At 51.6% G+C, this 16,636-nt stretch overlaps 2 protein-coding genes across 37 annotated transcripts in view; both read left to right on the forward strand.

The window, feature by feature from the left end:
- Window positions 1-7,203, forward strand: part of Camk2g (calcium/calmodulin dependent protein kinase II gamma) — a 55,115-nt gene extending 47,912 nt beyond the window's left edge. For 20 of the 34 annotated variants that reach the window (XM_004846302.4, XM_004846298.4, XM_004846297.4 and 17 more), the window contains 5 exons: window positions 78-191; window positions 2,098-2,173; window positions 2,457-2,551; window positions 4,154-4,398; window positions 5,217-7,203. In XM_004846302.4, coding sequence (XP_004846359.1) covers window positions 78-191; window positions 2,098-2,173; window positions 2,457-2,551; window positions 4,154-4,386 — 518 coding nt within the window. In that variant the 3' untranslated portion in view covers window positions 4,387-4,398; window positions 5,217-7,203. Of the gene's footprint in view, window positions 1-77; window positions 192-2,097; window positions 2,174-2,456; window positions 2,560-4,153; window positions 4,399-5,216 lie in introns of those variants that run through there. The other 14 variants (XM_004846308.4, XM_004846304.4, XM_004846305.4 and 11 more) reach the window with 3 other exon arrangements.
- A 3,293-nt stretch (window positions 7,204-10,496) lies between these two features.
- On the forward strand, window positions 10,497-16,611 carry Ndst2 (N-deacetylase and N-sulfotransferase 2). Of its 3 annotated transcripts, none has more exons than XM_013072792.3 (13): window positions 10,497-11,810; window positions 12,123-12,210; window positions 12,518-12,672; window positions 12,813-12,998; window positions 13,295-13,423; window positions 13,552-13,734; window positions 13,822-13,918; window positions 14,590-14,713; window positions 14,848-15,022; window positions 15,213-15,383; window positions 15,478-15,587; window positions 15,777-15,879; window positions 15,974-16,611. In XM_013072792.3, exons 1-13 carry the CDS (start codon window positions 10,809-10,811, stop codon window positions 16,097-16,099), a joined length of 2,649 nt encoding a protein of 882 aa, XP_012928246.1. In that variant the 5' UTR covers window positions 10,497-10,808; the 3' UTR covers window positions 16,100-16,611. The 3 variants fall into 3 exon arrangements, 2 of the variants coding, with proteins under 2 accessions (XP_012928246.1, XP_021115289.1); XM_021259630.2 differs by having other exon boundaries at window positions 10,627-11,924; XR_015440312.1 differs by lacking the exons at window positions 14,590-14,713; window positions 15,777-15,879; window positions 15,974-16,611 and having other exon boundaries at window positions 10,627-11,924.
- The last annotated feature ends 25 nt before the right edge of the window (window positions 16,612-16,636 follow it).

The following is a 16,636-nucleotide window of genomic DNA, read 5'->3' on the forward strand; positions in this document are numbered from 1 at the left end:
CCGGCTTGCTCGCTCACCTGCCTTGTTTTGTTTGTTTTGGCTGCTCTGCCTTGCCCTGCCCTGCCCTGGCTGGCTAGCTGCCCCGCTCCGCACTGGGAATGGCAGCTCGGTGCCTGAAGGACGGAGCTCCTGGGACAGAACAGCCCCCTCTGCAGGCATGCAGCCCCAGCCTTCTCTCTGCTCCTCAGCCAGTAAGTGTGAGGGAGGCACATTCTGGCTTCCAATTCCCTGGCTTATCCTGAAGCCCCTCAGGGATCCCCCCAGAGCTGTCAGCCCAACCCAGCTGCCCATCTCAGTCAGCTTCAGGAGCACAGCCTTTGCTAGGGTGGGGAACCAGCTGGAGATACCATTAATACCAGGCAGGGGCCCTGAGTCTAGGGCCAGAGAAATACCTTGAGTGGGTGGAAGGACATGGCGTGGAGGGAGGGGGCAGAAAACGGCTGGTATGTATAGTGGGCCTGGCCTCAGCAACAGTCAGGAAAAAGGGCAGAGGCAGAAGCCAGGTCTGTGGGGGCAGTGGTGAAATTGCAGTAGCCAAGGAACTGTGTTGGGGTAGGTTTTGCTGAGGCTCAGCCTCATGTCGTATTCAAAACAAGGGGCTCAGGGTGAGACAGACCTGAGATTAAATCCCAGCCGCGAAACCTTCCCAGAGTGGAAGTAGCTTGGCTTCTCAGAACTTCAGTTTCCTTATCTGTACTGGGTTGGGGGTAGGGAGGCATCTACCTCACACGTGGTGAAAAATAAGTGATAGGGAAGATCTTGACAGAATGCCTTGCAGGGTCAACAGCAGTTTATGGTACTTAGTTATGCTTCTGTTTGTGCTGGAGGATGCCTCTCTGCTTCTCTTCCTCCCACATCTATTTGTGTAGTTTCTGAACATGATCCTTTTCACCCACGGGGCCCCAGTCATGTCCTCTAGATGGGTTTAGTGGGGTTGGAGCAAGACTGTGTTGTGTGGACATACCTGCTTCTTTAGAAAAGAAGTAGATTTACTGGTTGTCCTAGTGGCTGATTGGTCCCCTTGCACCCCTGGACCAGTGGTAGGGGCACCTTTGGCTGTGCTACCCACTCCCAGCCGGGACCCTTGGCTGTGCTGGCCCAGGTGTGCCATGCTGGTGCTGTCCTAATGCTTGCATTTGTCTTGCAGCCTGTTGCTCCTGTGAGGAAAGGCTTGTGGCCTGGACCAGTCCAGGGGGTCAAGGTTAGCCCGAGCTTGGTTAAAGCCCTCCTTACCTTGGCGACACCCCCTGCTAATAGTGGCACTCCCGGTACATGAGCTGCCCATGAGAGCAGGATGTCACCAGCTGTCCCTTGGTTTGAGAAGGGCCGGGAGTCTCTGAGGGCATCGACTGCCTGTCTGGCTGAGTTTTGTCTTGGTTTCCCTGAGGGACGCATCCTGGCATGAGAGCTGGAGTGAGATTTATAGCTTTTCTAAGGCTTGTCCAGGTAAATGGAGCTTCTGGCAAGAGGCTGTCAAGAGCTTTTACAGTTCCAAGATCCCTTATCCCAGCCAAGCCTGTGAAGGAGATGAGCAAGGCAGAGAGAATTCAGTCTCCATCTGAGGGCTCTGTTCCCTCTTGGAGTCCTAAGAGATTCTGCTCTCAGGCTGCCTGTTGCCCAAGGCTAGGTTCTGGGCCCTGAATGAGGGCTTGGAGTGAGGGTAGCATTTGAAATCTGAGTCCCTTGTGGTGAGAGAAAGCGGGCGCAGGGTGGAAACTGCTGTGTTGGGTGATGCTTCTTAGGCTGAACTGCTGGGGGTGAGTTACACGGACTGGTAGAGCATTCATGATGTTCCAGGCTCCTTGGCTGTTAAAGAGAAGTGTTTTCTGTGACCTGGTTGTTGATGGAGAGGGAGGTAAAGGCCAGAGAACTGTAACTAATGAGTGGGCTCCAAGAGGAGGTGGTCATTGGCCACCACAGAGGATATTGGGAGAGAGAGAGGTAGGCTTGCTCCTTCTGCAAAAGGCCTTAAAGGCAGAGAAGAGGGATGTCTTTGACAAAGGGATCCACAGGGGACACCCTAAGGGATTGAACAGGGCTCTCTGTCACTGAGAGGTTGCCCAGCAGGTAAATTGGTGGATTTTTTTCCCCCTGCAGTGCGAAAACAGGAGATCATTAAGATCACAGAACAGCTGATTGAAGCCATCAACAATGGGGACTTTGAGGCTTACACGTGAGTAGACATCCATTCCTTGAGACATAGATCATCCCTCAAGGCTTTCTCTGCTCCCAAAAAAAGCAGCCAGGACCATGGGGAAAGGGCGAGCTGGTCTTGGGCAGTGTTTTAGTTAAACCCGAACCCCTAGGCCAGGAGCCCTTTCAGGTGGATGACCTGTGACTGAGCCCAGAAGCATGGCCCATACCTACCCTGCTGCGGGGCAGACGCCACTGATGAGGAAGACTTGTAACTCTCCTGTCTGACAACTGCTTTGGATTTTTTTTTTTCTTTCCTGCAGGAAGATTTGTGACCCAGGCCTCACTTCATTTGAACCTGAGGCCCTTGGTAACCTCGTGGAGGGGATGGATTTCCATAAGTTTTACTTTGAGAATCGTGAGTGGGTTCGTGCTGCTGATATACTCCTGCCTGCCCCTTCATCCCTTTGCCTTTGTCCTTGTTTACCTTCTCCTTGCCTGTGTTGCCCTTGTCTTCATTTGACCTTCCTGCCGCATCCTGCTCTGTATGCTTCCCTCTCTGTGCCCTGCTGGTCTCGTGCTCTGCTGTCTTAAATGCCAGAGCCCCAAAGGCCCATTCATCCTGCACCTGCCTCAGGGCAGTGCTGGTCACCACAATGAGGGTCCCTGCAGCATTTCTTTAAGCCTCACCTCTTTTCAGGTCAGATTCCAAAACCCCTGAGATTAGATTGAGAGGATCTCAGCAAGTAATCTGTGTCTACAGGTTTCATAACAGAGGAAACTAAAGCCAGGATAAGAATGTGGAAGCAACAGGGAACTGGTGGTGATTAGTGATACAGAAAGTTGTGGCTAGGATCCCCTTGAGTGTGGGAGGAGGCAGGCATAGGCACTGTGTTCTGGGCCGGGGTTATCTGCTCTGGATAAAGGCCCAGGGGATAAGTAGCTGTATCATCACCTGCTCCCATTTTTCTCCACTCTCTGAGACACTGCCCCATTTGCCCCTCTTCTTCTGTAATTTACCCTGGGCCTTTTCCCATTCTGCCCTGAGTTTTATTTTGTTGCTCCATATCTCCACTATGTTTAACCCTCAGCAGTCTAAGTAATTCTTTTTGCCAAAAGCAATTCCATAGTTTCTATTAGTTTTAAGGAGGGTCTCCTGCAGTTCCTGTGTAACATTGGAGTTGAGCTAAAATGAGAATCCAATAAAATTGCCCCAGCCTGCACAAGTTGTACAGATAATGGCAGGCTGACTTCCCTGGCCTTTCCCCTGGAGGGTCCTGGGAAATATTCTTAGCTGGGTGTTTTGGTGACTTCAATGCCTTTTCAAGTCACAAATCAGTTTTGAATGTTTTGCTCTGTAAGCCCTAGCTAGGTACAAGCTAACTTTGTGAAATCTAAACATCAGCCTAACAAAGTGGTAAGACTATAGGGCTGGGCGTGGTGCGCTCCTGTGGCTGAGGCAGGAGGCAGGAGGATCACCACAAGTTTAAGGCTGGCCTGAACTACAGAGACCCTGTCTCAAAAAACAAAAGTAAGATCTAGCTGGGTGTGGTGGTGCATGCCTGTAATCCTAGCCCTCAGGAGGCTGGGGCTGGAGGATTGCTGTGAGTTTGAGACCAGCATGAACTACAAAGACCCTGTCTCAAAACAACAAAATAAACAAAATAAAGGAAAGATAATAGGCTTTTCTTAGAGTAATGTGGTCCTGAGTTTAAATGTATGATTTGGGCAGTTTACTTAATCTCCTCAGGCCTATTTCCTTCTTATATTAAAAATAACATCAACATGTAAAACCCCCAGCCCAATCAATGCCTGACTTAAAGAGTAGCTGCTGTTGTCATCATCACATTTCTCTTCCCTTGGGTCACTGAGACTAACATACTGGAGTATCCTAATCTCTAGAAGGTTGTATGTGGGGTTGGGGTGCAGATTCTAGAGATGGTTTCCTGGAAGAAGACTGACAGACAGGCTGGGAGGAAAACGCAAGCACCGTCCTGACACCCTCCTACTCCTCCTGCAGTCCTGTCCAAGAACAGCAAGCCCATCCATACCACCATCCTAAATCCACACGTGCACGTGATTGGGGAGGACGCAGCTTGCATCGCCTACATCCGGCTCACCCAGTACATCGATGGGCAGGGTCGGCCTCGCACCAGCCAATCAGAGGAGACTCGGGTCTGGCACCGCCGGGATGGCAAGTGGCTCAATGTCCACTACCACTGCTCAGGGGCCCCTGCCGCACCGCTGCAGTGAGCTCAGCCACAGGTGCACCTGGTGGGGAAGGAATGGTTGGGAGGGGCTGGGACAGGTGAGGTCAGAGAAGGAAGACAAGGCTGGGAGGTGGCACTCAGGCAGGATGTGTGGCTCATCCCAGAGGAATGGCAAAGGCTGGGCAGTGTGGCTGTAAGTTAGGCTCTGAAACCAGTAAGGCTTGGATCTGGCTCCCAGAGTCCAAATTGGGTGTGCACAGATGGGGTACTTTCCCTCCCTAAACCTCAGATTGCTTAGCCATCAAAAAGAAGGGAGGGCAGGGCCGGGGATTTAGCTCAGTGGTTTTGCTGCCTGCTGCACAAGCGGAAGGACTCGAGTTCGATCCCCAGTACCAAAAACAACAACAACAACAAAAAAAAACAAAAAGAAGGGAGGGCCAGGGACTTAGCTCAGTGGTTCTGCTCCTGGCCTCGAAAGTGCAAGGTCCTGAGCTCAATCCCCAGTACCAAAAAAAACAAACAAACCAAAATACAAGAAGGGAGGGCAAGGGAAGGCTAGGGATTTAGCTCAGTGGCACTGTGCCTGCCTCAAAAGCACAAGGTTCTGAGTTTGATCCCCAGTACCAAAAAGATGAAGAAGGGAAGAGTGGTGCCTACCTTCTTGAATTGGTGAGTATCAAATAACATACTGTAAGTAAAGCACTTAGTTGGGTGCTCAAATATGAGGCAATGCTGTATTTAAACGTTAGCTTCTCCCTACTCCCACCTTCTCGGGCAGAGAGCCCAAGTGTGTAGTGTGCTTATTACAGCCTGGAAATTCATCTGCATGCTCATTGTGCTCTATTCTGCTATAGTGTTTTTCCTCTTTGACAGGGGCATTAGGAGATTCCAGCTGGAGGTCAAACCTTCGAAGCCAGTGGCTCTGGAGGGCCTGAGTGACAGCGGCAGTCCTGTTCGTTTGAGGTTTAAAACAATTAAATTACAAAGCGGCAGCAACCAATGCACGCCCCTGCATGCAGCCCTCCCGCCCGCCCTTCGTGTCTGTCTCTGCTGTACCGAGGTGTTTTTACATTTAAGGGGGAAAAAAAGATTGTTTAAAAAAAACGGAATCCATACCATGATGTGTTTTAAAACCACCGATAGCCCTTGAGCCAGCAAGAAGGCAGGAGTTTGTGTGACACCGATTTTGGCATGAACAGTGGGCTCACCCACCAGCCCTGAAGAGGGGAGCTTGGCCTCAGGTCCCCATGGACTCAAGGGGACCAGGCAAGGACTCTGACAGAGCTTTGAGGCCCGTGAAGTGATTGCAGCCCCTGAGGTGGCCTGCTTACCCCAGGTCTAGGAGTGAACTTCTTCAGAACCTGCCTAGGCGCCTAGAATGAGGCTGAGAAAAACACCGTGGCCATCAGACCTACTTGGGAGAGAACTCAGAGCTCCCCACCTGCTACGAAAACAGCTGAGAAGCAGTGGCCTTAGGACTGAGGGCCCGGACTTTGCTGTACTGTTCAATTTAGTGTAGAAAGGAAGAGAATTGGTGCTGCGGAAGTGGGTTTGCTGTGAAGCTGATGAAAAACCTCATGTTAGTCTGACATGCACTCACTCATCCATTTCTATAGGATGCACAATGCACATGGGCCCTGATTTTGAGGCCTGATCCCTGCAGCTGGGAAGGGAAGGGGTTGCTGCTTTGTGTCGTGATTGTCTTCTTAATAACTTAGCAATGAGAGAGCCAGGCCCTGATCAGGGCTCTCCTTGCTGCCTTTGGCAGTCCTGTTTCTGTGCTTATCTGGATCATCTTAGTCTTGCCTTTTCACGATGGTGGTCCCATGCTACCCTCATCTGGGCCTGGGCCCTCTACCAAGTGCCCTGTGGGATGGGAGAAGTGAGGCAGTGGCATAACGTGGTGGTTGTTTCTATGCATTCAGGCTGCCCTCAGGGCTGCCTCCCTTCTTACTCTTCCCTTGCTGCACGTCCATCTCTACCCGTCTCTGAAATTGACCTGACTGCTCTGGCAAGAAGAGGAAATGTTCTCTTTAAAGAGGCCCCTTTGCTGACCAGTTGAAGTCTAGACTTATTGCTGGAAAATCTGCATGGGCATCACCCCCTCTCACTGCATGTACTCAAAAAGGCATCCAGAGCCAAGGCTCCTACACTCATTGTCCCTCTCTGTGCTCAAGGAGTTCCATTCCAGGAGGAAAAGATCTATGCCCTAAGCAGATAACAGAGAAGATAATGGAGGAAGTTTGGTCATGGCCTAGGTTCCCCCCAAATCAACTGTGCATATTTATCTGCACGGTTACCTGCACTTTGGGGGAAAGATTGGTAGTTTCTAGCTCCCTGGATGACCTTCAGGAGGTGCAGGAGCTGCAAGAAGAGGCAAAAGCAACAGGTGTACTTTGGAGCCAGCTGAGGAGAGAGCAAACTCATAGGTGCTGGTGCTTGGATTTAGCCAGGCCCCTCAAGCACCTCATGCATGCCCCAGCCCCTGGGCCCTTGCCCCTTCCTGCCCTGCAGCCTGCAGTACCAGCTCGCAGACACCTTCACCACAGGGTTTGGTTTTGCTGGCTTGAAGACATGGTCTTAGAGTTCATTGAGACCCATAGCTTCACATGGCTGCTCCAGCCCTACTTCTTAGCATTCTTACTTCTCTTCTGGGGCTAATGTCAGCATCTATAGACAATAGACTATTAAAAATTATCTTTTAAACAGGAAATGGAAGGCATTTGATGCAGAATTTTTGCATGATGACATAGAAATAATTTAAAAATAGTGTTTGTTCTGAATGTTGGTAGACCCTTCATAGCTTTGTTACAATGAAACCTTGAATTGAAGATATTTAATAAATAACCTTTAAACAGTCCATTGTGTTACTGCTGTTGGAAGCTTATGGCCAGGGGTTTAGGTTTTTTTGGGTTTTTTGACACCAGGGATCAAGCTCAGGACCTTGTGCTTGCAAGGCAGGCGCAGGCGCCACTGAGCCAAATCCCCGGCCCAGGGGTTTAGGTTTTTAACATCCTACTTTACGAGGCCTCAAATGGAGAAAGATATCTTCTCCCTCTCCCTTTGGGCACGTCTTAGAAGAAGACTTCATAAATTCAGTCTCCAGTCTCTGGGGTCTCTGGGACAACTGGGATGGTGGCGAGGACGAGGTCCCTTAGGCAATGGCTAAAGGTCTCACCCGGCCCCGCCCCTGCCCAGGATGAGCGACGCCCCGACCCCCGCCCTTAGTAGGCCGACCCGGCCTCCCCTCGGCGCGGCTGAGTGGTCGAGCCCGTCCCTCGGCCCGCCCCAGCTCCCCGGCCGCGGCGCCCGACGCTGGCCAGACTGTGCCACCCGGAGGGGAGGGGGTGCGCTTCTGCAGCTACGTCCCGGAGCCCGCTGTCTCGGAGGTCGTGGCTCGGCCGAGCGCTGAGGAGGACCATCTGGGTTCGCCGCACCCGGGAGCTTGGCTGCCGTCCTCTGAGCCGGCGGGGACCTGACGGGTGCCGCGAGCAGCAGCGCGCCGTTTCCCCCTGTTGGGAACAGTGGTTGGGCCCGGCTGCGGTAGAGCGGACGCTCGGAGATGGCGGAGCCGCGACGCGGCCCGAGGGCCCGAGAGCTGGGAAGCCGGGCAGCCCCGGGACGCAGCGGAGCCCGGGGACCGCAGGGACGCCGCCCACTCCGCCGGGTGAGCTGCCCTCGAGGGGAACACCCCCCCCCCCAGAGTGTGGCCCCCACCCACGGTCGTCCTCCTTACCTCCCCTCGCGGACTCCCGGGAGCCGCTGCCACCATAACCACCCGCAGGGTCGGCTGGGGCGGCCCCTCGTGTGGCCCAGCGCGCCTGTCGCCCCATGTTCCACTAGCCTCTGTCACAGTTGCCCCTTGCTTACTTTGCTCCCTCCTGGCTTTTCCAGCTGAGAACCTGCCCCAGAGTCACCCAGAGTCGGTGGTGCGGTCCTTCCCCTTCCCGTTTAGTGCCTCCGTCCGCACACTCTTCATTGCTACCTGTAAGCCCGTGTCCCCCAGCGAGGTCCCTCCGTTCGAGAGCCCCGGTGCCCACTCGGTGCCCCGTTCTTCCACAGCATCTGTGCTGCCCGTCCCCGCTCAGGGCCCACACCCCCAGCCTGCCGGTCCTGTTAGTGCTGCGCCTCCCGCCCGGCCGGCCCTGATGATCCTTAGGTTTCCCCCTCTTTAGAAACCTCTCGCTGCTGCACACACACACAACCGCATGCTCCCCCTTTGGTATTTAACATCCCAGCCCGCATCTCACCACCATGGTTCTTCCATTACCCCTCCCCTAAATATTGCCGCTTCTTCCTAGGTGTGAAGTTAAAATGCAGTGGTTAACAGCGTGGACTCCAGAGCTTGACAGGCCTGACTTTGACGCCTAGTTCCTCCACTGACTAGCAGTTTGATCCTGGGCAAGTTACTAAACTTCTCTGGGCCTAAATTACTCAAAATATAAAATGGGAATATTAGTATCTATTTCTTCCCTATCTCTTAGGGTAGGTATGAGGATTAAATACAGAAGCTTCTTGGTTTACTATAGAGTTTTACATCTTGATAAACTCATCATAAGCTTGACGTATCCTAGGTCAAAAATGGCATTTAATACACCTAACAAACACCATAGCTCAGCGTCCAGGATGCTCAGAGTGTCAGTTGTTTAACCTGATTGTATAGTTTGCTCGGAACTGCAACTCACTGCCACTGCCCGATGTGACAAGAGTATTGTACCATATATTTACTAGCCCACATATCCACTAGCTGGGAAAGGATCCGAATCAAAATCTAGAGGCTGGAGCTATAGCTTAGTGATAGAATACTTGCCCAGCATATGCAAGGCCCTGGGTTCAATCCCTAGCACTGCAGAAAAAAATTCAAAGTTCGGTTTATACTAAATGCCTACCACATACCATTGTATGTCAAACCATCAAAGATTGGGAACCATCCGTATATGCAAATCTCTTAGAAGAATGTCTGGCAAGTAGTAAGCTCTCAATAAATATTAATATCGGTGATACAGCCCAAGTATCAACTTGCCCTCAATGACATCTCCTCACTACTGTGTTTTCCCGAAACTCTCCTCTAATTCTGAGGATTCACCCCTTTCCATCACTTGTGTGTGGATGTATGGTTATGGATTAAACTCAGGGCCTCACACATCCATAGCACATGCTCTACTACTGAGCTACACTCGCACCCTACCCCCCATCACAGTTTTTATTGTCTCTCCCAGATCTCTTCTCATGTTGATTTGTTTTACCCAGGAAAAAGCTGAACTGTTCTTAAATCATCTCTCTCAGTTTTGAAAGACTTACCTCTCCATATTCACCACTGAGATGTGGGTATTGGGGTAGGTGACAGTAAGAGATTGCAAGTCACTGGCCTTAATAGAGTGGCTAAGGTGAAGAGTATGACTGTAAAGCTTCCACCTCCATTAAGTTAAGAAAGAGAACTGGAATGGACACAGAGAGTCTAGACTGCTTTCTCGCTTTTCTCAGGTACTAGTTACATAGCCTGTTCTAGGTCTCCATTTTTATCTCCTGTCCTCACTTTGGCACAGGTTAGATGAAAGGCAACAAGTAGGTAATGGAGAAGTGTCCAGGTTATGGGTTCAGAAGCCAGTAGAACAGTTGAACCATTTCTCTTTGCTTGAACTCCCCCACCATAGTGTCCACATGACTGCAAGTTCGTTAGTGCTGTTAGCTATGATGATGGGTTTGATTGATGTGGCAGATAAACAGACTCATGAGTTTCCTCTTATCTGATATTTTGTTGGAACACGGGACTCTGGGGCTTTCTCTCTCTGGTCACAGGAAGACCAGAGCTCTTGCTTGCTGGCCAACTGCCAGTCACAGGCTGGGAACTCCTTTCAAAGCAGGCCTGTTTTCAGCTGTTTGGCCCCTTGTAGGTGGGAGAATTTGAGCATACTACTCTAGCTCTGAGCTTAGAATTTGGATATCCTAAGAAAGGAAACAGGTGAGAAGCTAAGGTATAAGATAAGGTATAGCTGTGTCTTCTACAGGAGCTTTTAGGGGTTTTTTTTGTTTGTTTTGGGGAACAAATCTTAAGTGAGCAAGAAGTAAGAGAGAGGGGGAAGAAGAGTATGGATTAAAGATAGTTTTAAGGGGAGAAGTAATGGATCATCGATATTTCTGTTTTACAGGTAGCGGGGCCAGATTGTGAAGTTTGCTGACTTCTGATGTGAGGAACTTCATCAGAGCCAAGGTGGAACCTGGCTAGATTTGCAACCTGAAGCCATGGACCAGGGGGCCATGGTGACCTGAGGCCAGTGGACTCTGTCCAGCCCTCCCTTGCTGCTCCTTCTCTCTCCCCTACCCTGTACTAAGAGGACTTGTCTCCACCTCTTCAGGGAACTGATCCCATTTTCCTACCCTCTATCCTCCCGAGACTGTTCCAGGCTGTAGAACTCCTGCCTCCCATCCCCTGAGGTGGTCCCCATTCCTCCATTTCCCCTCGCCATGCTTCAGCTCTGGAAGGTGTTATGCCCAGCTCGGCAGCAGGAACTGCACCGCCTCATACTGCTGCTGATTGCTTTCAGCTTGGGCTCCATGGGCTTCCTGGCTTACTACGTGTCTACCAGCCCCAAGGCCAAGGAACCCCTACCCCTGCCCTTAGACTGCAGCAGCAGTGGGGCAGCTGGCCCTGGCCCTGCACAGCCTCCAGTCCCACCTCGGCCTCCCAGGCCTCCAGAAACAGCTCGAACTGAACCCGTGGTACTTGTGTTTGTAGAGAGTGCATACTCGCAGCTGGGGCAGGAGATCGTAGCCATCTTGGAGTCTAGTCGTTTTCCTTATAGCACTGAGCTAGCACCTGGCCGAGGGGACATGCCCACATTGACTGATCATACCCGTGGCCGCTATGTCTTGGTCATTTATGAGAACCTGCTCAAGTACGTCAACCTGGATGCCTGGAGTCGGGAGTTGCTAGACCGGTACTGTGTGGAGTATGGTGTGGGCATCATTGGCTTTTTCCGAGCCCATGAGCACAGCCTACTGAGTGCCCAGCTCAAGGGCTTTCCTCTTTTTCTACATTCAAACTTGGGGCTCCGCGACTACCAAGTGAATCCTTCTGCCCCTCTACTGCATCTCACGCGCCCCAGCCGCCTAGAACCTGGGCCACTGCCTGGTGATGACTGGACCATCTTCCAGTCCAACCACAGCACATATGAACCAGTGCTTCTGGCTAACCTGCAGCCAGCTGAGCCCCCTGTGCCAGGACCAGTGCCTCGTCGTGCCCGGCTCCCCACTGTGGTGCAGGACCTGGGACTTCATGATGGCATTCAGCGGGTGCTCTTTGGCCATGGCCTTTCTTTCTGGCTCCATAAACTTGTCTTCGTTGATGCTGTTGCGTACCTCACTGGCAAGCGCCTCTGCCTGGACCTTGACCGCTATATCTTGGTAGACATTGATGACATCTTTGTGGGCAAAGAAGGTACCCGCATGAAGGTGTCTGATGTTGAGGTCAGTCTTCCCCTCACTTTTTTTTTGGAGACCTGGTGCTTTGTAGCTCACTTAGGCTGGCCTGGAACTCAACACAGTCTTCCTACCTCAGCCTCCCAAGTGCTGGGATCACAGGTGTGCATCACCAGGCCCGGCCCCCCTCACTTTTCTTAGAAGCTGTTTAGGCTCTGGCCTGTCATACTCCCTCCCTTGATTCTCTGCTTGTCGTAGGTACACTTCCTGCCCCTTGCAGGCAGAAGGAAAGCTACTTCTAATGTATCCCTGCTCAGCCTGCTCTGTCTTGATTTTTCATGTCTCTGCTACTTTTCGTAGGCTCTGTTGACCACCCAGAACAAACTCAGGACCTTAGTCCCCAACTTCACCTTCAACCTGGGCTTCTCGGGCAAGTTCTACCATACTGGTGAGCTTCTTCCCCTGCTCCTTCAGGACAGTAGTCTTAGTTTGAGCTGTCCCTTCACTGTCCTTCCCATGAGCAGACAAGCTGGAGAAGGGGAGGGCAAGGTTTGGGGTCAGACCGCTCTGAGGAGATAGTGTTGGGTGGGAATTTAGCATGGGTGGCTGCAGAGCAAGTTGGCACTGGGGCAAATGGAAAGTCTCAAGTGAGCAGGGATCATTAATGTCCCAAGGATGGAAAGTGGTCAGTGTTATAACAAAACAGAAGGACACGGGCTGACTGATTGTGGTCAGCAGTCAGTGTGTGGTCATAGGGACAGAGGAGGAGGATGCTGGAGACGACATGCTGCTGAAACACCGCAAAGAATTCTGGTGGTTCCCCCACATGTGGAGCCACATGCAGCCACACCTATTCCACAATCGCTCCGTGCTGGCTGACCAGATGAGGCTCAACAAACAGTTTGCTTTGGTGAGACTCCTAGACCACTTCCTTTTCAACCTTCCCCTCCTGCCTCCTCTAGTCTTCCTTCTGTGGAAGAATCCCCACCCTCTTTGCCCTCTACTCCCCAAACCTCACCAGGTCCTGGTGAGAGTCTATGCCATTCCCAGGAGCATGGGATTCCCACGGATCTGGGCTATGCTGTGGCCCCCCACCACTCGGGTGTGTACCCCATCCACACGCAGCTCTATGAGGCCTGGAAATCTGTATGGGGCATCCAGGTGACCAGCACTGAGGAATATCCCCATCTCCGCCCTGCTCGCTACCGCCGTGGCTTCATTCACAATGACATCATGGTGAGGGACTCCTACTACGAAACGGAATCAAAGTCCCACAGTTAGACAGCCTCCAATCTGCCTTAACTTAGGGCTTCCCAACTGCCAGTCCAAGAGTATCCTTAATGGGGGTAAAAGTCATTATGGAAAGCCATAGTGCACACAGTAAGAGCCTTATTGCTGTAACATCAAGGGGAGAAGTTTCCTATACGGGCCTTCTGTAAAGTCAGGATCACAGTGCCTCAGGACTTTTGTCCTTCTTCATCTTCACATTCTGTCTTTCACATCACATCCATCCCTGTTTCTTCTCCCTGCAGGTGCTGCCCCGGCAGACGTGTGGCCTCTTCACTCATACAATCTTCTATAACGAGTATCCTGGAGGCTCTCGTGAATTAGACCGGAGCATCCGAGGTGGAGAGCTCTTTCTGACGGTGCTGCTTAATCCGGTAAGGTGCCGAGAGGAAAGGCTCGAAGATTGGAGAGCCAAAATATTTTCAGACTGGGACTTTACTCATCAAGGCTGCTTCTGAGGTGGGGTAGACACTCCATCTGACATGCAGGCACCCCCTTGCAGATCAGCATCTTTATGACCCATCTGTCCAATTATGGAAATGACCGCCTGGGCCTGTATACCTTTGAGAGCCTAGTGCGCTTCCTTCAGTGCTGGACAAGGCTGCGCCTACAGACCCTCCCTCCTGTTCCTCTTGCACGAAAGTACTTTGAACTCTTCCCTCAGGAGCGAAGCCCCCTTTGGCAGGTAAGGGTGGAGCCCAGATGACCAGAGACACATGGGGGGTGGAGTTTAAGCAATTAAGCCTTATGGGAGTCTTGGCCTCGCCTTCAGAATCCCTGTGATGACAAGAGGCACAAAGATATCTGGTCCAAGGAGAAAACCTGTGATCGGCTCCCCAAGTTCCTCATTGTGGGACCCCAGAAGACAGGTAAATCATCCTTAGTCAGTTTCTCTTGCCCTGCCTTGAACTCAAAGGTTCTTTTGCCAAGCAATTCCCTTCTCATACCCCCGCCTCTTTAATCCAGGCTCTTGAGACAGGGATTCTTAACTCTAGTTGTATATCAAAATCATCTGTGGTTTTTGTTTCATTTTTTTTGCAGTGTTGGGAGTCAAGCCCAGGGCCTCACGCATGCTAGGCAAGCCCTCTGCTGCTGAGGTACATCTCCAGTCCCACCTGTGAGGATTTTAAAAGATCTACAAGTAGTGGGCACAGTGGCGTATGCCTATTATCCCAGCACTTTGGGAGGCTGAGGCAAGAGGATTGCAAGTTGAAGCCCAGCCTGGGCAATTTAGCAAGAGCAAGTCTCAAAATAAAAAATTTTAAAAGAGAGCTTTTTAAAGGGATGTAGCTCAGTGCAAAGGCCCTGAGTTCAATTCTTGATACTACCACCAAAAAAAAAATCCACAAGTGATTTTGATAGTCAAGGCTGAGAGCCACTGTTTTAACTATCTTGTGCCTTTCTCAGGCTTTCCTTCCTCAACATAGTTTGTCCAAAAGAGATTTTACTACCCAGAGTGCTTATTTTCTTGCTGCCTTCAAACTCATGCTGTTCAGCTGGGTTCTTCCCCACAATGGCTTGGTCTTTCTCTCTCATTTAGGGACCACAGCTATTCACTTCTTCCTGAGCCTGCACCCAGCTGTGACTAGCAGCTTCCCTAGCCCCAGCACCTTTGAGGAGATTCAGTTCTTCAATGGCCCTAATTACCACAAGGGTATTGACTGGTGAGACTGGAGCTCCTTGAAAAACTTCTCAGGGGAACATTTCCTTCTTCAAAAATACCCAGCTTCTACCAGCACCAACATCTGACCGCTTCACTCTGAAAATATCTCCGCCTTTCCTCTCTTCTGCTTCCTAGGTACATGGATTTCTTTCCTGTTCCTTCCAATGCCAGCACTGACTTCCTGTTTGAAAAAAGTGCCACTTACTTTGACTCAGAGGTTGTACCACGGCGGGGGTCTGCCCTCCTGCCACGAGCTAAGATCATCACTGTGCTCACCAACCCTGCTGACAGGGCCTACTCCTGGTACCAGGTCTGCCTGAAGCTGGGGACATGTGGGGCTGAAAGGCAAGGAGTGGAATGGGAGGGAAGACAGGAATGAGGGTAGGGAAACTAAACTAGATCTTGAGGAAGGGTGCCTGTGCTGTCACCAGACCAGGGATAAGTGCAGAATAATTCTGTCGAGTCACCAGCTCCTCGCCTTCCTACGCCCTGTCCTTCAGCACCAGCGAGCTCACGGAGACCCAGTTGCTCTGAACTATACCTTCTACCAGGTGATTTCAGCCTCCTCGAAGGCTCCCCTGGTACTTCGCTCCCTGCAGAACCGCTGTCTTGTCCCTGGCTACTATTCTACCCACCTACAACGCTGGCTGATGTATTACCCCTCTGGACAGGTACAGTTCCCCAAGAGTCTACGTTAGGGTGGCCTTCCCTCCAGCCCAGCAGCTTCCTAGGAATATAGAGGGAACCACATCCCTGTCCCTTTAGTTGCTGATTGTGGATGGGCAAGAGCTGCGTAACAACCCAGCAGCCTCAATGGAGAGCATCCAGAAGTTCCTGGGTATCACACCCTTTCTGAACTACACACGGACCCTCAGGTGGGAGAGCATGACCCAGGGGCGGAATCTCTGGGGAAATGGGCAAGCAGGTTGATCATGTTTGTGAAGACAAGGATTTATCCTGTCTCACAAGGAGGGAGTTCCTGTGGGCTGGGAGGGGTAGTGTGCATTTATCGGGCTTGGATTTCTCTTCTTCTTCCCACCTAATCGCCTTTTCCTGTTGGGCAGGTTTGATGAAGATAAGGGATTTTGGTGCCAGGGACTTGAAAGTGGTAAGACTCGCTGCCTAGGCAAGAGCAAAGGCCGGAGGTACCCAGATATGGATACTGAGGTCAGTGACAACTGGGGCAGGGTATCACACTCCACTCAGAGAAGCTGACATGGTCCTACTCCTTACTGTTTCTCCCTTCACTTCTCTCCTTCAGTCCCGCCTCTTCCTTACGGACTTTTTCCGGAACCATAACTTGGAGCTGTCAAAGCTGCTGAGCCGGCTTGGGCAACCAGTCCCCTCATGGCTTCGGGAAGAACTGCAGCATTCCAGTCTGGGCTGATGTTCCAGCCTTCTATGCCAGCATAATGCCCTATTTCCCAAAGGAGAAAGCCCAGAGCAGGTCCCACGGGGGATTAAGAGTGGCCTGCCCTCTTCCCCCTTCTACCTCAGTGGCTGTCAGGCCTGGGATGGCTGAGAAGGGAAGGGCATTCCTTTCCCATAGCTCTGGAGCCTGATAAAGGGGCTTCCTTGACAGCCCTGTAACATGGTACTAGGTACCTTTGACTCATGAACTTAGGAGGTGGGGAGGAGTGCGAGGGTCCAGGCAGGATGGAGAGGAATGTATTAACCCAATGGTTTCCCTCTTCATCCCAAGCAGTGTATCTGTCTATGGCTATGGGAGGAACCCCCCTTGCAGTGGCCCCTTTAGTCAGGCAGTGGGATCTACCTGTGGCCCGGCCTCCCTAAGGTCATTCACATTGAATGGGGATGAGGTCGGACAGTGGCTCATAGAGCTAAGTATGAGCCCTGGCTGTGGGCCAGAAATGTCCTTAATAAACATCCTTATTTTTCTGTTTTGTTTGGCTTAATGAAATGA

The sequence above is a fragment of the Heterocephalus glaber genome, unplaced genomic scaffold, assembly GCF_053883595.1.
Source record: "Heterocephalus glaber isolate CG9 unplaced genomic scaffold, H.glaber_assembly_v1.0 deba00001497, whole genome shotgun sequence".
Lineage (NCBI taxonomy): Eukaryota > Metazoa > Chordata > Mammalia > Rodentia > Bathyergidae > Heterocephalus > Heterocephalus glaber.